Source organism: Podarcis liolepis (assembly GCF_965112155.1).
Source record: "Podarcis liolepis genome assembly, chromosome: 2".
Lineage (NCBI taxonomy): Eukaryota > Metazoa > Chordata > Lepidosauria > Squamata > Lacertidae > Podarcis > Podarcis liolepis.
In genome coordinates this window covers 115,966,131-115,988,541 of record NC_139555.1, presented here as the reverse complement: position 1 = coordinate 115,988,541, position 22,411 = coordinate 115,966,131, and the positions used below count along the sequence as shown (strand labels likewise).

At 46.3% G+C, this 22,411-nt stretch overlaps 4 protein-coding genes across 6 annotated transcripts in view; all 4 read right to left on the bottom strand.

Annotated features, from left to right (window-relative positions):
* Nucleotides 1-6,918, bottom strand: part of LOC310701362 (uncharacterized protein) — a 66,557-nt gene extending 59,639 nt beyond the window's left edge. The window contains exons 1-2 of one of the 2 annotated variants that reach the window (XM_083492130.1): nt 6,198-6,918; nt 3,093-3,473 (exon numbers count right to left, since the gene is read on the bottom strand). In XM_083492130.1, the coding sequence (XP_083348256.1) occupies nt 3,093-3,473; nt 6,198-6,359 (543 nt within the window). In that variant the 5' untranslated portion in view covers nt 6,360-6,918. The remainder of the gene's footprint in view (nt 1-3,092; nt 3,474-6,197) is intronic. The other variant, XM_083492131.1, reaches the window with a different exon arrangement.
* The window catches only part of LOC310701150 (uncharacterized protein), a 105,258-nt gene that overhangs the window by 39,191 nt on the left and 43,656 nt on the right, over nt 1-22,411 (bottom strand). The gene's annotated exons all lie outside the window — the stretch shown is intronic.
* LOC310701038 (uncharacterized protein) overlaps nt 1-22,411 on the bottom strand; it is a 165,037-nt gene that overhangs the window by 131,205 nt on the left and 11,421 nt on the right. The gene's annotated exons all lie outside the window — the stretch shown is intronic.
* Nucleotides 9,885-22,411, bottom strand: part of LOC310701060 (uncharacterized protein) — a 31,500-nt gene continuing 18,973 nt past the window's right edge. Inside the window, exons 1-4 of one of the 2 annotated variants that reach the window (XM_083491183.1) lie at nt 22,112-22,274; nt 19,307-19,666; nt 16,824-17,010; nt 9,885-15,070 (exon numbers count right to left, since the gene is read on the bottom strand). In XM_083491183.1, the coding sequence (XP_083347309.1) occupies nt 11,769-15,070; nt 16,824-17,010; nt 19,307-19,666; nt 22,112-22,273 (4,011 nt within the window). In that variant the 5' untranslated portion in view covers nt 22,274 and the 3' untranslated portion in view covers nt 9,885-11,768. Of the gene's footprint in view, nt 15,071-16,823; nt 17,011-19,306; nt 19,667-22,111; nt 22,275-22,411 lie in introns of those variants that run through there. The other variant, XM_083491184.1, reaches the window with a different exon arrangement.

Genomic DNA, 22,411 nt, shown 5'->3' with positions numbered 1-22,411 from the left:
TGAAAGTTGGACTATTTGGGACATATAGACTTAAGAAACACGAGTTGGAGCTCCACCTTTAAACAAGTAGGCCTTGCTGGAAGAACCATGGTCAGCATTGGGAAAGTACTTCTTCGATCTTGGGTGTTTAGTATGAGAGACTTTCGAAGAAGCCGGCTGAAAGGGACTGAGAGAGATTTGAGAGCCTCGGACGTAAGGTCACCAGGCTAAAAAGATGGATTAAATTGGATTTCGGTTTGGGATTGAAACCAGGGAGAGAAGGGTGGGGTTTAGAAGTCCAAAGGGGGTTTGACTTCCGTTTTTGCAGTGTAAAAACTATATGTTCTTTATTATTATAAGAATGGGGAATCCGTGGATGGGAAATAGTGGCAACCTTAGGAAAGGTATCTTTTTTAATTTTAATTCTACATCTCTGTTTTATATAGGGTTAAGGTATATATTTCAAAAATTGCTAACTAAATTAAATTAAGGTATAACAATGAATTAAGGTTTAAATCTGCTACAAAGAATTTTTTTTAATAAATTAGGATTAAGTGAATTTAATAAACTATGTTTAGGACATCAAGGGAAAAACTTGTTTGAACAAACAATTGGAGTTGGAATACAATAAGGGGAGACGTGGGGAAGTCTTGAAAAGAAGTTATTGAAAATGAGTGTTAAAAGGTGGAAATTTTCTTTGTTGTTTTTTGTGTTTGTTTTTTTGTTTTCTTCTTTTTTCTCTTTCTCTTTTTTCTTTTCTGTTTTGCTGTTTGTAACCTTTTGAAAACTTAATAAAGATTATTATAAAAAAGAGAGTTAATCTACAAAGGACTGCTCTGAATACATAGGTGGCCCTTGCATGGAGAAGAAGGAAGCCCCTTGCTTGCATCCGGACCCCCTGGGAGAGGCGGGGGATCCGCCCACTGCTCCCTCTGCCCTCGCTGCCTCCTCCTCTGCCCTCCTGCCCTGCAAACACCCTTTGCTCTTGTTCCTCAGGGGAGAGAGGCGGCTGGTGGAAAGAGCCTTCAAACCCATCCATTTCCTCCTCTGCTCCCCCTCCTGTCCTTTGGTCAGGAGTAAACAACTTAGATGGCAAGTTCGCAAGATAAGCACTTTAGAGCACTGCTTGCTCCTACTATGTGTGTGTTTGGACCTAGAGGACAACTTACATGTTTACACCACGTGATTCCTTAAAGAGGGCAATTCTTTAAAATTGAAGGCCATTTCTACAAAATGGAAGACTTCCAAAGGCAGCCTTTTACAAGGAAATTTTACAAGCCTTTTACAAGGAAACCCATCCGTTTCCTCCTCTGCTCCCCCTCCTGTCGTTTGGTCAGGAGTAAACAACTTAGATGGCAAGTTTGCAAGATAAGCACTTTAAAGCACTGCTTGCTCCTACTATGTGTGTGTCTGTGTGTGTTTGGACCTAGAGGACAACATACATGTTTACACCACGTGATTACTTAAAGAGGGAAATTCTTTAAAACCGAAGGCCATTTCTACAAAATGGAAGCCTTCCAAGGCAGCCTTTTACAAGGAAATTTTTGGTGGTTTTTATTTTGTTGGAAGCTACCCAGATGGGCTGAGGCAACCCAGTCAGATAGGCAGGATGCAAATAATAATAATAATAATAATAATAATAATAATAATAATAGATTTCTAAGCCTGTACTGGGATGTGAGTGGCGCTGTGAGTTAAACCACAGAGCCTAGGACTTGCCGATCAGAAGGCTGGCAGTTCAAATCCCCACGACGGGGTGAGCTCCCATTGCTCGGTCCCTGCTCCTGCCAACCTAGCAGTTCGAAAGCACGTCAAAGTTCAAGTAGATAGATAGGCACCGCTCCGGCGGGAGGGTAAACGGCGTTTCCGTGCGCTGCTCTGCTTCTCAAGAAGCGGCTTAGTCATGCTGGCCACATGACCTGGAAGGGGTACGCCGGCACCCTCGGCCAGTAAAGCGAGATGAGTACCACAACCCCAGAGTCGGTGACAACTAGACCTAATGGTCAGGGGTCCTTTACCTTTTTAAGCCTGTCCTGCTAGGCATGCTGATCACAGACTCTGTCCAAACAACCCCTTTGAACGCAACAGGGCTTCCTATTTTTACTGCTATCAGTGGGATCAGTCAAACCACGAAGCCGCTGATCAGCCAGTTTCCTGTTTTGACCAAGCACAGTTTGAAGTTAGCTTAATATCCCAGCTTATTCCAAAGCTGGCAGCTGTAGTTTCCTGGTTTGGGCAAAATGTAAAGTTTGTTAGTTATGGCTCATAAGAGACTGTCTGGTTTCATCACAGTTCCCCATCAGGGCCGGCCCAATCATGAGGTAAGGTGGGACTATTAGGTCAGGAGGCAGATGCAGGGAGATATGGGACCAGCACGTTCCCAGCTCCTCTGTTTGTTAGCCTCGCTGCCAGTGCAGGACCACAGCTGGTAAATTTGTGCAACTACCCATGCGGAGTCCTTTTCTTTTGCCCTCTCACACTAAACGTTGGGTGGGGGTCCTTCCTGGAGTGATGCATTCTGTTTGTGGGGGCCAGGAGACTGTGGCGGCGGCTAGAGTTTTTTGTTTTAAACTTGGGTCAACTTAGGCTTTAGCATAACTTTGCTGCAGCAATGCATTAAAAACTGTTCCTATTTGTAACCCAGCTTTTCAGGCTGTGATTCAGTCATCTGAACCTGGCCATTGTCTTAATAAATCTTGCAACAACATTGCAAGGTAGGCCAGTGTTATTCTATTTGCACTGCACATGGCAGTGGTGAGGCTGCAAGACGTGCCAAGATTTCTGGAGCAAAAGGAGCATTTTGGAAATGGAGGAAATTTAGAGGAGGAAAACAGGGGTTGGTGGAAGGACCCCTCTTCTGACGTAGCTTCTGCTCTGATGAAATTCCGAGTCCCCTGTGGTTGCTTTATTAAAGTAACAACATCAGGAGATATGATCACAAACCTCCCATGTGTAAGAAAGTTTGGTCTAGCAAGCCTTTTAGAAGTGGATTAGAGAGAAAGTGCAGGGAGGAGGAATATTCACCACCATAGCTAAACAGAACCTCCATGTCGAGAGGCAGTGGACCTGTGACCTCCAGGTGCTGGAAACCCAGGTGAGAGGAGGGCACTTACCTTTCCCAGAAGCCCCTCAGTGTCTGGGAGCAGGGTCTGGTCTGTCCCCCCTGCTCTTCCACTGGGCCACCGACTGGCATCTGCAGCTCCCCTGAAGGAGAGGACACCATCCCCGGAGTGGGGAGGACTGGGAGCCTGTGGGGTTTCCCACCCTGAACGAGGGGGCTGCATCGTCTTCAGGAAATCCTGCTTCTGGGCATCCCAGTGCTGCTGCGGCTGCCCCTCCTCTGGCTCCTGCTTAATCTGACATAAATCTGCCCAAGGCAGAAGATCCCTGATGGTCCCAACTTGGCCGGCAGGAGGTTTCTTTCCTTTCCACTCCAGTCTCTCCCTTTGAATGGGTCTCCTGGGTCCCTGCTCTTCCATTTTTATGCCACCCTGCTGGAAAATAAATAAACACAAAGTAAAATAAAACCCAAGAATAAAAACAAAAGCACATTTTTTAACCATTAGCCAGTTTTTGAAATATATTATTACTCTTTCTATTTCTGATGTTCAGGCTGTGAATGACAATCATTATGTCACCCAAATGACTCCACCCAGGGACGAGGGGAAGTTATCCAAAGACTGGGGGAAACATCAAGGTTTATGGAAGTACAAATAATATTTTTTTTTGGGGGGGGGGGGGGAACCAAGGCAGTGGAAGGAAATCCAAAAACAACCCAGTGAGAGGACTGAGCCTGTTAAGTGGACAGGGAATGCTGATCCTGGCTGCAACTTCTAGCATGTTGGAAAGGCAGCAACAGATATTTGTATATGAATAAGGCTGCAACAGACCCACCTAACACTTAAAGTACATGGCTTCACCCAAGAAATCCTGCCAGCTGCAGTTTGTTAGGGGTGTTGAGAACTGTAGCAATAAACTACAGGTCCTGTGGTTCTCTGGGGGAAGCCACATGCTTTAAATGTAGAAGAAGAAGAAGAAGAGTTTGGATTTGATATCCCGCCTTTCACTCCCTTTAAGAAGTCTCAAAGCGGCTAACATTCTCCTTTCCCTTCCTCCCCCACAACAAACACTCTGTGAGGTGAGTGGGGCTGAGAGACTTCACAGAAGTGTGACTGGCCCAAGGTCACCCAGCAGCTGCATGTGGAGGAGCGGAGATGCGAACCCGGTTCCCCAGATTACGTGACTACCGCTCTAAACCACTACACCACACTGGCTCTGTATGGTATCTGCACAGCCTAAGAACAAAAGGAATATCCAAAATATTTTAAATTTGATGGTCATAAACTCTCTTGACTGAAGACATTGGCTGCATATGGCTTGCCAAGCCTCAGGGTGTGTCCTGCTAGTCCCTGCCGTTTCCATCTCCTGATCTGATCATAGGATGAAGATCTCTGTCTGTCCTGGAGAGAAAGATGCCTAAAGGGCCCTTGGAGAGATTTTTTAGACTCCAATTTCACCACAAACAAGCACAGTGCTGAAATGGGGTAAAAGCCCTGATCTGGAAATAAATGATCCCTCTGGCTGCTCTTTAAAGAGGATTTCTAAAGAACAATCTGAAGGGTCTTTTTTCCACAGATCTCCTTGCTAATTCAGCAGAGTCTTCTTGTGCTCTTATTTCTCCTCCAGCCCAGCACTGGGATTGGAAGGTCTAAACATGCTGATTGTGTTTGCAAGACTTGTATGTATGCTATGGTGAGTGTGTGCAGCACCTCTGGCGTGTGTGCATGTGACTTTATGGTCTGCATCTCTTTTCTGTGTGCGCATGCATGTGCATACATTGGCCACAAAGCTCACTGGAATGTGGCCTCCAGAATCAATGCAGCTTTAAGCCCAAAAATGTTCCTCCTGCTCTATCAGAAAGAACAATCAAATCTGAGACTATCAAGAGGAGAGAACTCCTGGATCTACAGAGTTAATGTTCTCAACATCCTATGGAGACACAAACTGCAACGAGATTTCCCTTTAATTGCTTTGAGAATTTTTCCCTTAAGAATATGAAGCAGTATATGAATGAAATGAGTAATAATCTGAACATGAATAGCTAATTTCAAATTTGCCTTCCTCAGTCTTTTACAATACTGTCTTCAACATATTTATTATCATTAATTCATTTCCATATGCCACACTTCTTAAGAATCCTCCTTTCCTCTGCATTCTCAAAACTGTCACCCACTTCAACCCTCAGCCTTCATCTCAAAACTCTGCTGCCTTACTGAGGAAGGTGGAAATAAAACAATTAATGAGACAGGTTTAAGCCTGTCACACTTATTCACACGCAGACACAAGAGGTCACTAACTTTGATAGCTTGGGAAAAGATCAGATGTGTTCTCCAGGAAATAGATCTATTAGATGTTTTATTAGTCTTGACAGAACAACAGAACCTCCATGTGTAGGCAGAGTGTACCTTGATTTGGGGCAGGCAAAAGAAGCAATTTCCTTGCTAAATGAATTGGATGGACATCATTGCCACAAGATGCGGTGATGGTGGTGGCAAAGAGAGCTTTCAAAGGCGATCAGACCAATTTGCGAAGGAGGGCGATAGGTTCATCAATGGCACTGGCAGAGGAAGGGGGGGTTAGGAGTAGTGGCCTGCAAAGGGTGTCAGGGGGCTGCAGGGTGAGAGGGACACCTCCCTGTTGCACTGCTCTTCCATTCCACCTGCCGCCCCTTCCCTCTCCGCCGGTGGGAGAGCGTGAGCTTGTGCCTGTGCTGCGGCCCCCGGAACCCACTCATCGCCCTTGCAGCCCCCGCAGGGAGGCAGAAGCAGGCGAGGGGGAAGGACAGTCGGGGCGGAGGGAGGACGGGGCTCCCTGCTGAGGGACAGGGAGAGGGGCGGCAAAAGCCCCAGGTACGCCGCTGATCATGGGACGACTATATGCATCGTCCACCGCGAAGCAGCAGCTGCCTTGGACCCCTCATTCTGCCCCTTGAGCTCAGGACTGAAGGGAGCAGCTCCCCAGGGTCTCCGGCAGGGTCCGTGCCAGCCTGAGCCAGAGATGTTTGCCCCTGCGCCCTCCTGCAGATGCCCTGCCCCTCAGCTGCGCCCCTTCCCCTTCCTGCCCGGGGGGGGGCGCCCTGCAGCCTCTGACTCCACTCGGGGCCTGATCCTGCCAGGCCCACGTGCTCTCCTCCTCCTCCCCCCCCCCGCCTCCTGCACCTCGGACTCCTCGCTCCGTCCCTGCAGCGGAATCCGGCTCCTCTCCGGGGAAACTCGCCAGGCCACGGGCCGCTGCTCCTCCGCTCTCCTCGGCGGGGGACAGGAAAGTGCAGCCGCTCTCGAGTCCCCCTGGCTGGCCCCGTTTCCTGCCTCTCTGGGCATCGGAGCTCGCTGGCTGTGGGTTGGGCCCTGGGAGGCTGCGAGGCTGGATGCGCCCCCTTGCAAGGCGAGGGCTGCGAGACCGCCCTGCTGCTTCCCCTGCCCTCCAATTTGCAGCCCGCTGCTTCTGATCCTGGAGGTTCCGCTCTTAGCTGTCGGGGCAAATGGATTAGCCCGATGAGATCTGGTCCATTCCTAGCTCTGGAGCAGCAGGGAACAAGCTTTTTGCACCCTTCTCTAGGGAAGTTCACACGCCGCCATCTGTGTCCCCGTGTACACAAATCACTGAGCTGTCTTAACTCAGTCGGTAGAGCGTGAGGTGCTTTATCTCAAGGTTGTGAGTTCGAGTCCCATGTGAGAAAAAGTGGAAATAAAGTGTAATGTTACCTTGAAATTGTGTACACAATAGTCCGATGGTTTTTAGAGAAACCCTAAAACTTCCCCTTTCTATACCCTTTCGTTGTCTTCTGTAATAAGTGGGTTTTGTTTACAAAGCTGTCTCTCAAAATTTATTAGAACATTGGAATGTACCTGGCATTTTATAAGCTCTTCAGTATGTTGCACAAATAAGTCTTGCGATCAGTATGCAGTCCCTGGTTTCCAAATCCTCTACAGGAAATATTCCTGAAATACCATTTCATGAAGCTGGGACGATGCCACCCAGCTGCCTGAATGCCTAGCAGCTGGAGGAGGCAGTCCAGTTTCCAGCTCTGCTGGCCTAGGTCATGTGATCACTTAGCTCCAGGAACAGGTGCCAGGGCTGGGCTCTGTTATTTTTCCATACCCTCCAACATCTCTCTGATGAAAATAGGGGTGTCCTGTTCCATAATGATAATTTTACTATTTATACCCCACACATCTTACTAGGTTGTCCAAGCCACTCCAGGCAGCTACCAACATATATAAAAACATAATAAAACATTTTTAAAAATCCCTATACAGGATTACCTTCAGACAACTTGGGGGTCACATAACCCCATACCCTCTGGCATCAAATCAGAAACTGACAACAGCTTCTGTAAATCAGGGACATCCCTGGAAGACAGTGACACTTGGAGGGTCTGTCTTTCCCTGATTTTTCCTTTGCTGTCTCTGGTCTCCTGCCTCCATTCAGCAGAGGGGGCCTTCATACGGAGAAGGATCAGGGCCAACAGGGCATAGTTGGTGCCTTCAGATGACTTCAGTGAAGGGAGAACCATTTGGAGGAACAGCTTGCTGCAATTTTGGAAAGGGATGGAAAGAGCACGGCTATATCGTGGTTTGGTTCTTCAGGTACTTGTTGTTCAAGTTGTTCCATGGAATTCCTGATCTGGACCTTGTGTGGGAAATGAGTTCTCTCCATCACAAGAATAATTTTTGAAGCTTTACTGCACAAGAGTCTTAAACAGTCTTACAATAAGATGAACTTGATAAAGTAGCACGTTGCAAACAATGTTCAGTCCTTTATGTAATCCTGTGAACTTTCCTCTCTCTGGTCCCAGAGGGAGATCCTAAGCTTCTTCATCATTGCAGAACTTATTTGCAACTGCTGCTGCTTCTCCTAGCCATCTCCAACAAGCACCCACTGACTTCGCAAGTTTAAGCTTCCTTCTGTTAGAGCTCTGCAACTTCTGTTTCCAGCGATGAGTTATTAGGAAAGATACCAGCCTCCTCTGCTGCTTTTGTCAGAGTGGAACCTCTGAGTGGAACCTCTTGCCGAAAAGGTTGCACTCTTTCTTCTTCTATGTTTGCTACACATGCCACAATGTTCTCTCTCTTTTTCTCAAATGTTCCAGGCGACCACAAATGAGTGTCTAAAGGGAAACCAAAAGCTCAGAGGTGGGACGGGGGGGGGGGGGAAGTCTTGAATATCAGGTTGCCTTGTAGTGCCTGGGGGCCCTGCTATTAGATTTGTATCTCGTAAGTGTTGTAGGAGCCTTTAGGTTTTTTAGCTGTATATTTAAAAAACAAGGCTCTCATGAGATGTTTCATTCTTTTGTTATTCTGACACTGCATTGTTTGCACAGCTTTTTAAAATAGTGATTTTTTTAATATGCAAAAAGAATAAAAATGCATGATAAAGGGTTTATTTAGAAGCAGAACAAGCATTTTATTTTATTTTAAATAACAGAGGGATGAGGCCCAATTCTTAGTGCTCATCCCAGGTTAAAGATTAGCAGCCACACCCTCACAAAAAGCTATGAAAGGATTTTGTTAGCAAATGTCAAGGTGAATTCCTACCTTGTATTCCTGGGCTGACTCTTCCTTGAGAACCACAGTTCTCACTGTGGACGCGGGTGGCGCTGTGGGTAAAACCACAGTGCCTAGGACTTGCCGATCGTATGGTCGGCGGTTCGAATCTCCCGTCTTTCGGTCCCAGCTCCTGCCCACCTAGCAGTTCAAAAGCACCCATAAAGTGCAAGTAAATAAATAGGTACCGCTTTATAGCGGGAAGGTAAACGGAGTTCCGTGTGCTGCTCTGGTGCAGGCTCGCCAGAGCAGCTATGTCACACTGGCCACGTGACCCGGAAGTGTCTGCGGACGGCGCCGGCTCCCGGCCTCTAGAGTTAGATGAGCGCACAACCCTAGAGTCTGTCAAGACTGGCCCGTACGGGCAGGGGTACCTTTACCTTTACCTTTACCTTTATGCTGCCTATAGCCAGCCCTGGTCAGCAATGTGTCTGAAGCTCTTTGAGCCAGTTGAAATTTCTGAGCACAGAAAGTTCCAGGCAGAAAGTGCATGGCAGCCCCATGTAGAGTGTGTTACAGTGACCCCTACACAATGTGGCACCAGACTGCCTCTTGGGGGGGGGGGTAATTATCTGTTCTAAACACTGCAAAGAGAAGAAGATAGCATCCCTGTTTGCCTCTGTAAAAGCGCTTTCATCTTGACCTGCCATACAGCATAGGTCTCGGGCGTGAGGAGAGGAAAGGGCAGAGTCATCTGGCCAGAATGTGCACAGGCCATGTCTGCTATCACTTAAAGCAAGACACTTCCTTCGTACAACACAGATAAAGCCTTGACTCCTTCAGCCACTCTCTCTCCCACTCAGAGCGCAATTAACAGGCAAACAGGGATGCTATCTTCTTTCCTTTTGGCAGTCAGCAACACACCTCCATAAATCAAGCAGCAGCAACAGCGGCAGCTTGAACACTCTGCTCCAAAACAGCTCTGCTTCTGGGCACCACAAATCAGTCCAGCATGCAGCCTCCGTTCCGCCGTCCAGCAATCAGCAACAGAAACGTCTGGCGACTGGGACGACTGGGACAATGTCTGGTCAGACGACTGGAACAACGACTGGGCCCATAACCGATGTCAGCATCGCCCTTGAGCCAGTGCCACCAACTGGACTCATCCACTTCAGCCCCGACTGGGCTAGGCGAGCTGGGTAGCACTTCCAGAGACCACCTTCTGCACAGGAACAGGTCAAAGTGCTGTGGACTCACAGCTTAGAGTTGTGAGCACCGGATTCACTTCCACAAGAAGACAGTCGTCGCACAGCAGAGTATAGCAGAGTATAGCAGAGTATAAACGACTCGGAGAGCAGCTCTGTAGAATATCTTCTTTATTCTATCTACAGCTATAATACACAACTATGTACAGAGCTTAATGAGGTCTAAGCATAAATGAATGCTGAACCGCACTGAGTGCCTGCAGCTGCTCTTAGCAGCAACCCTATCTATACACACGATCTCTAACACTCAGTCTCTCTCTCTCTCCAACACACTGACTGACTGACTGACTCTTTGATGTGGTGCTGGAGCAGAATAAGTAGAGAGCAGAACATTGCCCCTCCTCTCTGGAAAATCACCAGACTCATCAGGCGATTCTTTGATATGGGAAGGGTGAAATCTCCTCACTCCCTTGGACCCCTTCCTTGACACCAAGGGGAGCTCCTCTTCTGGGGCTAAAAGCATTGCTGTGGAGGTTTCATTTTTGTCATGATTGCAAGGGAAGAAGGGAAGGTAACCCCCCCCCCAACACAAAGAACTGAATGAAAATAGCCCTGTCTGAGCGATTAGCTACTGGAGAGCATAATGTGGGGTTTAGTTGTGATGCTCACCTGCCTCCCTGGATGAGTCTTTTCTTGGGTTCAGGGAGCTGGGGGAGCAACATGAAGTTCCCAGGTTACATTTCCTTCTGGTCAGCTATTCCAGCTCTTGTCTCCTCGCCATTTCTTTATGGAGGGGCAAAAGCTATGCACTTTGTATAGACGCAAGTATAACCAACAACAAAATAACTCTGCAACCAATCAGAGGGAAACAATGCTGCTGGCACCAATCAAAGGCTAGCCCCCTTCCTCTGCAGGGCGGGGGAGAAGCCAGAAGGGAGGGAGGAAGTGCCGCCGTCAGGAAGAGAAAAAGAGAGAGAGAAATGGTGCAGCCCAAACTATATGAATCAGAACCATGAGGCAATTTCTGGACCTTCTGTGGGACGGATCCAGAACCCATTCGGGTCAGAACCAGCCCGTGGCCCTTAGATTGCTGACCTCTGTCCAGAGACTTCACAGCCATCTTCACTTCCTAGAAACTCTGGGAACTGTAGTTCTGGGAGGAACCTCTCAGAGGTTTCTGAGCCTCCTCAGCCAACTACAATTAGACATCCTGAGACTACAATTCCCAGAAAAGCTGGACCAAGGCCTTTAGCCACAGCCCTGACCAAATAACGGACCTCTCTCTTCTCTCCCACTCCACCTCCCACATTCACAACAAATCAGTCTCCCACTCCTCAGTCCCTTTCACTCATCTCCCCTAGCCCTAATTCTTTCACATTCCTTTAAAACATTTCTGTGAACTAAGGAACACAAAAAAACACCCTCACTGGTCACCTTCCACGGGTCAAAAGCCAATGCAGAAAATATTTAATAAAAACAGCACAAAACAGGTACACAAGAGCACAGAAAATAGGAGATGAGTTTTAAAAGCAATCCCAAATGAACATTTAACACAGGGACCTTTCATTCAGCTGGAAAATGCTATCTATCAGTAAAAAGCTCTTCAATAGATTATGCAAAGTTCAAGTAAAGAGCGCCTGGAATGCTGATCTACAAGGCAAGGGCAGCCCATCATTTTGGCAGTGAAAGGCGGACCTGAAAACTCAACAGATTCAACACACACCTTGAGCATTGCAGATTCACATTCTCTCCCTGTTTATCTAGCAAAAAGTTGCCACTTACTTTGTACGTTTAGTATATGTGACCTTCATTACTTTAATACGTATATATGTGTATACAAATTTAAGTAGAAACACTAAAACATCATTCCATGCATTTACAACTGATTTCCCCCTTTATGAGTTTCTTGATGTAAGTAGTGAACCCTGAGTGAAAAACTCCATACATTTATATTGTTTTCCCCATGTGAATTTACTAATGAATATTAAGGTCTCCACTCCCTCTGAAGCCCTTTCCCCATTCAATAAACCCGTAGTTTTCATTGTGTGTGTGTTAGCTGATGTCTTCTAAGGTGTTCATTTTTACTGAAGCTATTTGCACAATCCACACATTTAAATGGTTTCTCACCTGTGTGAGTTTGTTGATGTATTCTAAGTTTCCCACTTTCACTGAAGCACGTTCCACATTCAATACATTTAAATGGTTTCTCCCCTGTGTGAGTTCTTTGGTGTATTCTAAGAGTTCCACTTTCACTGAAGCACGTTCCACATTCAATACATTTAAATGGTTTCTCCCCAGTGTGAGTTTGTTGATGTATTCTAAGTTTCCCACTTTCACTGAAGCTCTTTCCACATTCAATACATTTAAATGGTTTCTCCCCAGTGTGAGTTCGTTGATGTCTTCTAAGTGCTCCATTATTACTGAAGCTTTTTCCACATTCAATACATTTAAATGGTTTCTCCCCAGTGTGAGTTCGTTGATGTATTCTAAGTTTCCCACTTTCACTGAAGCTCTTTCCACATTCAATACATTTAAATGGTTTCTCCCCTGTGTGAGTTCGTTGATGTCTTCTAAGTGCTCCATTCTTATTGAAGCTTTTTCCACATTCAATACATTTAAATGGTTTCTCCCCTGTGTGAGTTCGTTGGTGTATTCTAAGGACTCCATATTGCCTGAAGCTCTTTCCACATTCAATACATTTAAATGGTTTCTCCCCCGTGTGAGTTCGTTGATGTCTTCTAAGTGCTCCATTCTTACTGAAGCTTTTTCCACATTCAATACATTTAAATGGTTTCTCCCCAGTGTGAGTTCGTTGATGCATTCTAAGTTTTCCACTTTCACTGAAGCTCTTTCCACATTCAATACATTTAAATGGTTTCTCCCCAGTGTGAGTTCGTTGATGTATTCTAAGTGTCCCACTTTGACTGAAGCTTTTTCCACATTCAATACATTTAAATCGTTTCTCCCCTGTGTGAGTTTGTTGATGTCTTCTAAGTGATCCACTTACACTGAAGCACTTTCCACATTCAATACATTTAAATGGTTTCTCACCTGTGTGAGTTCGTTGATGTATTCTAAGTTTCTCACTTTCACTGAAGCTTTTTCCACATTCGATACATTTAAATGGTTTCTCCCCAGTGTGAGTTCGTTGATGTATTCTCAGTGCTCCATTCTTACTGAAGCTTTTTCCACATTCAATACATTTAAATGGTTTCTCCCCAGTGTGAGTTCGTTGATGTATTCTAAGTTTCTCACTTTCACTGAAGCTTTTTCCACATTCGATACATTTAAATGGTTTCTCCCCTGTGTGAGTTCGTTGATGTATTCTCAGTGCTCCATTCTTACTGAAGCTCTTTCCACATTCAATACATTTAAATGGTTTCTCCCCAGTGTGAGTTCGTTGATGTATTCTAAGTGCTCCACTTTCGCTGAAACTCTTTCCACATTCAATACATTTAAATGGTTTCTCCCCAGTGTGAGTTCGTTGATGTCTTCTAAGTGCTCCATTCTTATTGAAGCTTTTTCCACATTCAATACATTTAAATGGTTTCTCCCCAGTGTGAGTTCGTTGATGTCTTCTAAGTGCTCCATTCTTATTGAAGCTTTTTCCACATTCAATACATTTAAATGGTTTCTCCCCAGTGTGAGTTCGTTGAGGTATTCTAAGTTTCCCACTTTCACTGAAGCTCTTTCCACATTCAATACATTTAAATGGTTTCTCCCCAGTGTGAGTTCGTTGATGCATTCTAAGTGTCCCACTTTGACTGAAGCTTTTTCCACATTCAATACATTTAAATGGTTTCTCCCCTGTGTGTGTTCGTTGATGTCTTCTAAGTGCTCCACTTTCACTGAAGCACTTTCCACATTCAATACATTTAAATGGTTTCTCACCTGTGTGAGTTCGTTGATGTATTCTAAGTTTCTCACTTTCACTGAAGCTTTTTCCACATTCGATACATTTAAATGGTTTCTCCCCTGTGTGAGTTCGTTGATGTATTCTAAGTGCCCCACTATGACTGAAGCTCTTTCCACATTCGATACATTTAAATGGTTTCTCCCCTGTGTGAGTTCGTTGATGTATTCTAAGGACTCCATATTGCCTGAAGCTCTTTCCACATTCAATACATTTAAATGGTTTCTCCCCTGTGTGAGTTCGTTGATGTATTCTAAGTGCTCCATTCTTACTGAAGCTTTTTCCACATTCAATACATTTAAATGGTTTCTCCCCAGTGTGAGTTCGTTGATGTATTCTAAGTTTCCCACTTTCACTGAAGCTTTTTCCACATTCAATACATTTAAATGGTTTCTCCCCAGTGTGAGTTCGTTGATGCATTCTAAGTGTCCCACTTTGACTGAAGCTTTTTCCACATTCAATACATTTAAATGGTTTCTCCCCAGTGTGAGTTCGTTGATGCATTCTAAGTGTCCCACTTTGACTGAAGCTTTTTCCACATTCAATACATTTAAATGGTTTCTCACCTGTGTGAGTTCGTTGATGTATTCTAAGTTTCTCACTTTCACTGAAGCTTTTTCCACATTCGATACATTTAAATGGTTTCTCCCCTGTGTGAGTTCGTTGATGTATTCTAAGTGCCCCACTATGACTGAAGCTCTTTCCACATTCGATACATTTAAATGGTTTCTCCCCTGTGTGAGTTCGTTGATGTATTCTAAGTGCCCCACTTTGACTGAAGCTCTTTCCACATTCAGTACATTTAAATGGTTTCTCACCTGTGTGAGTTCGTTGATGTATTCTAAGTGCTCCACTTTCGCTGAAACTCTTTCCACATTCAATACATTTAAATGGTTTCTCCCCTGTGTGAGTTCGTTGGTGTACTCTAAGTGCTCCATTCTTACCGAAGCTTTTTCCACATTCAATACATTTAAATGGTTTCTCCCCAGTGTTAGTTCGTTGATGTCTTCTAAGGACTCCATATTGCCTGAAGCTCTTTCCACATTCAATACATTTAAATGGTTTCTCCCCAGTGTGAGTTCGTTGATGTCTTCTAAGGACTCCATATTGACTGAAACTCTTTCCACATTCAATACGTTTAAATGGTTTCTCCCCTGTGTGAGTTCGTTGATGTATTCTAAGTGTTCGACGGTCATTGAAGCTCTTTCCACATTCAAAACATTCAAATCCTTTCTCCCCCGTATTAGTTCGTTGATATATTCTAAGTTTTCCACTTTCACTGAAGCCCCTTCCACATTCCATACATTCAAATAGTTTCTCTCCTTTGTGAGTTTGTTGTTGTATCCTCAGTTTCTTTCTTCTTCCCAATAAATTCACATGTGGCTCCATAGAATTCTGACTTTCATCTTCCTCACCTGTTTGGGAGTCTGGGAGGAAAGAGAATCCTGTTAGACTTTCAAGAAAGACAAAAAGGGAACTGCACACATGTCAATCCCAGTCTGCACCTTCTCTCATTTTAACACTGTCTCCATTCTCCACTGTCCTCTCTAGGTTTCAAATTTTTAGGAATTAATATGAGATAATGGCAAGAGCAACACATGATCACTCCATTCACACTTGGCAAAGCACCATCATTTTATAATACAGATCTATGGTGGAATTGGCTTTTTAGACACATCTATTTTTACTTTCTGAAGTGAAGAAATGATATCAGGGTAAAGTAACGGTATCTCCCTTGTGAAATAAATAAAACTTAAGTGCTACATGTAACTGTAGAAATATTGCAATATATTGGAACCTAAGAAGAGCCTGCTGGATCAGGCAAAGGCCCACCTAGTCCAGCATCCTCTTCTCACAGAGGCCAACCAGATGCCTGTGGGAAACCGGCAAGCAGGACTGGAGCACAAGAGTCTTCTCTGCCTTCCTGTGCTTTCCAGAAACTAGTATTAAGAAGCGTTATTGCCTAGGACCACGAGGGCAGAGCAGAGACGTCAGTCTTATCCTTTTCTTCAAGCTATCCATGTTTCTGGCCATAACCGTCTCCTGTAGGATAGATTCCATAAATGAACTATGCTTCTGTTTTTTCATCTTTGCAGCCGTTAAAAGCTGATAAATGTATTATGACCTAAGCTTTTGTGGGCTGCAGTCTGACAAAGTGGACTCTTGACCAGGAAAGCTGGTGCCGCTATAAACCTCTGAGTCCCTTTGTTGGCTTTTTGTACTTATGGAATGTGAAGCAGGGGAGGAGCAGCCAAGCTGCAGCAGGAGCAAAGAACAAAGAGCAGGAAGAGGGGGTGCCGTGGGGGGGGGGGACACAGACCGTCAGCTCCAGTTTGAGGTCTGACACAGAGACCCCGGAAATAGCCTGTCCAAACAATCGGAGGCTCGAGAGAATCTGCGAGAAGAGGGGAAAAGAAAGAGAAAGTGGGGCTTCTTTGCTGGAGGACTCGGCAACTGCAAGATGGGAGGAACAGGCCGAAGACTGAGCTCCACAGTGATTTGTGAGTTTGAGCATTCAGCCTGAGATAATTACTACTGGAGTTGTTTCGCGTCTGTGCGGGAGAACCAAGCCATTACACAGGGGCGCCAAAATTATTATCCCACTCACTCACTCTCACAAACAACCCCAGTCTGTAAGATTTACACAATTTCCTTATAATACCATCCGCTCTTGTACTTTATATGCCCAATCCTAAGTGTAGAGCCTCCAGTTACAGGAATCCTGTATTATGATAACTGGTCCTTTGTCCCTTAACCCCACCAAACTGGGGAGGTGCATGCATTTATTGTGTTTTGATGCTGGTAGAATTTATCATTCTGACCCTGTCTCTAAAAAATAAGAGTAATAGAAACAATTTAAATACATTAATTATAAATAATTATGTGAAGCATTTCTGTTCCCCTTCACCCATTTTTTAGGATTGGTGTGCAACATCATTATCATCAATTATTCCCACCGTGGAAATAACACCTAAGATTTCAAAGCCTGGAGGAAGAAAATCTGCCCCCACTACTTTAGGAAAAGGATTCAAGAAACAAAGAGCTGCTTCGGAGAAGGCCTCACCCCTTCCTTCTTCCTGTCAGGAACTTCCTTCCATTTGTCTCCTCTCCATTCTTTTCCTCTTTCTCCCTCCACCTTCCATCTATCCCTGTCCCCATCTCCTCTCCTCTGGAACTCACCAGATTTCTCCAAGGGTCCTGGGAGGGAATGCTCAGAGTTTGTGGGGAGGGATGCGGGAGACAGCCTGACCAGGTCAACCGTCCATCTTCCTCCTTCCATCCTGGCCAGGGTTGCAGGTTCAGTCTCAGCTAGGTTTGCAGGTTCAGCTTCCTGAGGAGCGCAGAAGCCAGAGCAAGTTGCAGCTTCCTGGGAGGGAGGGAAGAAGAAGCCAAGGGAGTCTGAGAGCCCCTGCAGGGATTCTCCTGCCCAAGACATTCTACTGCCCCTGGAGAAGCCCCAATTGGGCACCCCCTTCCCAAGGGCACCCCCTTCCCAAGGTGCATTTTCAAACACCTTTGGCAATTCTTTTCACCTGCCTGTCCCACCTCCCTTCCTAAGGCTGGCATGGTATGCACATTAGTGGCCTGAGAGTAGATTCCTGGGAACTTAAAAGTTAATCTGCAAAGGACTGCTCTGAATACATGGGTAGCCCTTGCAGAGAGAAGAAGGAAGCCCCTTGCTTGCATCTGGACCCCTTGGGAGAGGCGGGGGATCCGCCCACTGCTCCCTCTGTCCTCCCTGACTCCTCTGTTCTTCTGCCCTGCAAACACCCTTTGCTCTTGTTCCTCAGGGGAGAGAGGCGGCTGGTGGAAAGAGCCTTCGAACCCATCCATTTCCTCCTCTGCTCCCCCTCCTGTCCTTTTGGGAAACAGGAACTTTGGTCAGGAGTAAACAACTTAGACGGCAAGTTTGCAAGATAAGCACTTTGGAGCACTGCTTGTTCCTACTATGTGTGTGTCTGTGTGTGTTTGGACCTAGAGGACAACATACATGTTTACACCACGTGATTCCTTAAAGAGGGCGATTCTTTAAAACTGAAGGCCATTTCTACGAAATGGAAGACTTCCGAAGGCAGCCTTTTACAGGGAAATTTTTGCTTGTTTTTATATTGTTGGAAGCTACCCAGATGGGCAGAGGTAACCCAGTCAGATAGGCAGGAAGAAAGTAATAATAATAATAATAATAATAATAATAATAATAATAATAATTGCTTCCTAAGCCTGTCCTGGGACGTGGGTGGCACTGTGGGTTAAACCACAGAGCCTAGGACTTGCCGATCAGAAGGTCGGCGGTTTGCATCCCTGTGACGGGGTGAGCTCCCGTTTCTCGGTCCCTGCTCCTGTCAACCTAGCAGTTCGAAAGCACATCAAAGTGCAAGAAGATAAATAGGTACCGCTTTGACAGAAAGGTAAGCAGCGTTCCCGTGCACTGCTCTGGTTCGCAAGAAGCGGCTTAGTCATGCTGGCCACATGACCCGAAAAGTGTACGCCGGCTCCCTTGGCCAGTAAAGCGAGATGAGCTCCACAACCCCAGAGTCGGCCACGACTGGACCTAATGGTCAGGGGTCCTTTACCTTTTTAAGCCTGTCCTGATTGGCATGCTGATCACAGACTCTGTCCAAACAACCCCTTTGAATGCAACAGGGCTTCCTATTTTTACTGCTATCAGTGGGAACAGTCAAACCACGAAGCCACTGATCAACCAGAGTTTCCTGTTTTGACCAAGCAGAGTTTGAAGTTAGCTTAATATCCCAGCTTATTCCAAAGCTGCCAGCTGCAGTTTCCTGGTTTGGGCAAAATGGAAGGTTTGTTACCTATGGCTCATAAGATATTGCCTGGTTTCATCACAGTTCCAAATCAGGGCCGGCCCAATCATGAGATAAGCTGGGACAATTAGGTCAGGAGGCAGATGCAGGGAGAGATGGGACCAGCACATTCCCAGCTCCCCTGTTTGTAAGCCTTGCTGTCAGTGCAGGACCACACCTGGTAAATTTGTGCAACTACCCATTTAGAGTCTTTTTCTTTTGCCCTCTCTCACTAAAGGTTGGGTGGGGGTCCTTCATGGAGTGATGCATTCTGGTTGTGGGGGCCAGGAGACTGCGGTGGTGGCTAGAGTTTTTGGTTTTAATCTTGAGTCAATTTAGGTTGTATCGTATCTTTGCTGCAGCAATGCATTAATAACTGTTCCTATTTTTAACCCAGATTTTCAGGCTGTGATTCAGTCACCTGAACCTGACCATTATCCTAATAAATCTTGCAACAACCTTGCAAAATAGGCCAGTGTTATTTAATGCAAGTACACATGGGATCGCTGAGGCTGCAAGACGTGCCAAGAGATTTACCTCAGTGGGGAGAAAAGAGCATTTTGGAAATGAAGGCAATTTAGAGGAGGAAAATGAGGATTGGTGGCAGATCACCTCTTCTGACGTAGCTTCTGCTCTGATAAAATTCAGAGTCCCCTGCAGCTGTTTAAGTAAAGTAAGAACATCAGGAGATAAGATCGCAAACCTCCCATGTGTAAGAAAGTTTGGTCTAGCAAGTCTTTTTAAAGTGGATTAGAGAGAAAGTGCAGGGAGGAGGAATAACCACCACCATAGCTGTCGAGAGGCAGTGGACCTGTGACCTCCAGGTGCTGGAAACCCAGGTGAGAGGAGGGCACTTACCTTTCCCAGAAGCCCCTCAGTGTCTGGGAGCAGGGTCTGGTCTGCTCCCCCTGCTTTCCCACTGGCATCCACAGCTCCCCTGAAGGAGAGGACACCATCCCCGGAGTGGGGAGGACAGGGAGCCTGTGGGGTTTCCCACCCTGAACGAGGGGGCTGCATCGTCTTCAGGAAATCCTGCTTCTGGGCCTCCCAGTGCTGCTGCGGCTGCCCCTCCTCTGGCTCCTGCTTAATCTGACATAAATCTGCCCGAGGCAGAAGATCCCTGATGGTCCCAACTTGGCCGGCAGGAGGTTTCTTTCCTTTGCACTCCAGTCTCTCCCTCTCCCTGGGTCCCTGCTCTTCAATTTTTACATCACCCTCCTGGAAAAGAAATAAACACAAAGTAAAATAAAACTCAAGAATAAAAACAAAAGCACAATTTTTAACCATTTGCCAGTTTTTGAAATATATTATTACTCTTTCTATTTCTAATGTTCAGGCTGTGAATGACAATCATTATGTCACCCAAACGGCTCCTCCCAGGGAGAAGGGGAAGTTATCCAAAGACTGGGGGAAACATCAAGGTTTATGGAAGTACAAATAATATTTGGGGGTGGGGGAACCAAGGCAGAGGGAGGGAAATCCAAAAACAACCCAGTGAGAGGACTGAGCCTGTTAAGTGGACAGGGAATGCTGATCCTGGCTGCAACTTCTAGCATGTTGGAAAGGCAGCAACAGATCTTTGTATATGATTAAGGCTGCGACAGACCCACCTAACATTGAAAGTACATGACTTCACCCAAGAAATCCTGCCAGCTGCAGTTTGTTAGGGGTGTTGAGAACTGTAGCAATAAACTACAGGTCCCGTGGTTCTCTGGGGGAAGGCACGTGCTTTAAATGTATGGGATCTGCACAGCCCAAGAAACAAACTGACAAAAGAATATTGACCAACAAAATCAAAGAACTCACTCCAAAATATTTTATATTTGATGGTCACAAACTCTCTTGACTGAAGACATTCTAACTTGCAGTCCATTGGCTGCATATGGCTTCCCAAGCCTCAGGGTGTGTCCTGCTAGTCCCTGCCGTTTCCATCTCCTGATCTGATCATAGGATGAAGATCTCTGTCTGTCCTGGAGAGAAAGATGCCTAAGGGGCCCTTAGAGAGATCTTTTCAACTCCAATTTCACCACAAACAAGCACAGTGCTGAAATGCGGTAAAAGCCCTGCTCTGGAAATAAATGATCCCTCTGGCTGCTCTTTAAAGAGGATTTCTAAAGAACAATCTGAAGGGTCTTTTTTCCACAGATCTCATTGCTAATTCAGAAGGGTCTTCTTGTGCTCTTATTTTTCCCCACCCTAGAACTGGGGTTGGAAGGTCTAAACATGCTGATTGTGTTTGCAAGACTTGCATGTATGCTAGATGGCATGTCTGGTGAGTGTGGGCAGCATCTATGGCATGTGTGCATGTGACTTTATGGTCTGCATCTCTTTTCAGTGTGTACATGCATGTGCATACATTGGCCACAAAGTTCACTTGAATGTGGCCTCCAGAATCAATGCAGCTTTAAGATAAATGTTTCGTTCCTCCTGCTCTATCAGAAAGAACAATCAAATCTATCAGGAGGAGAGAACTGGATCTACAGAGTTAATGTTCTCAACATCCTATGGACACAAATTGCAATGAGATTTCTCTCTAATTACTAATTAGATTTTTTTCATAAAAATATGAAGCAGTATAGAAATGAAAGGAGCAATAATCTGAACATGAATAGCTAATTTCAATTTCGCCTTCCTCAGTCTTTAACAATACTGTCTTCAACGTTTTTATTATCATTAATTCATTTCCATATGCCACACTTCTTAAGAATCCTCCTTTCCTCTGCATTCTCAAAACTGTCACCCACTTCAACCCTCAGCCTTCATCTGAAAACTCAGCTGTATTACTGAGGAAGGTGGAAATAAAACAATTAATGAGACAGGTTTAAGCCTGTCACACTTATTCACACGCAGACACAAGAGGTCACTAGTTTTGATAGTTTGGGGAAAGATCAGATGCATTCTCCGGGGAAAAGATCTATTAGCCGTTTTATTAGCCGTGACAGAACGACAGAACCTCCATGTGTAGGCACAGTGTACCTTGATTTGGGGAAGACAAAAGAAGCCATTTCCTTGCTAAATGAATCTGATGGACATTATTGCCACAAGATGCGACGATGGTGGTGGCAAAGAGAGCTTTCAAAGGCGATCAGACCAATTCACAAATAAGGGCGATAGATTTATCAATGGCACTGGCAGAGGAAGGGGGGCAGTAGTGGCGGCTTGCAAAGGGTGTCAGGGGGGCTGCAGAGTGAGAGGGGCACCTCCCTGCTGCACTGCTCTTCCTTCTCCTCCCCGCCTCCCCTTCCCTCTCCGCCGTGGGGAGGACCGTCGAAATGGGCTGGGCACCCTGCTGAGGGACAGGGAGAGGGGAGGCAGACTCAGTGACCGCCCCGGGAGGCAAAAGCCCCAACGCCGCCGCTGATCATGGGACGACTATATGCATCGTCCATCGCGAAGCAGCAGCTGCCTTGGACCCCTCATTCTGCCCCTTGAGCTCAGGCCTGAAGGGAGCAGCTCCCCAGGGTCTCCGGCAGGGTCCGTGCCAGCCTGAGCCAGAGATGTTTGCCCCTGTGCCCTCCTGCAGATGCCCTGCCCCTCAGCTGCGCCCCTTCCCCTTCCTGCCCGGGTGGGGGGGGGGCGCCCTGCGGCCTCTGACTCCACTCGGGGCCCGATCCTGCCAGTCCCACGTGCTCTCCTCCTCCCCCCCCCCCCCGCCTCCTGCACCTCGGACTCCTCGCTCCGTCCCTGCAGCGGAATCCGGCTCCTCTCCGGGGAAACTCGCCAGGCCACGGGCCGCTGCTCCTCCGCTCTCCTCGGCGGGGGACAGGAAAGTGCAGCCGCTCTCGAGTCCCCCTGGCTGGCCCCGTTTCCTGCCTCTCTGGGCATCGGAGCTCGCTGGCTGTGGGTTGGGCCCTGGGAGGCTGCAAGGCTGGATTCGCCCCCTTGCGCTGTCCCTCAAAATTTATTGTATCATTGGAATCTACCTGGCATCTTATATGCTATCCAGAATGTTGCACAAATAAG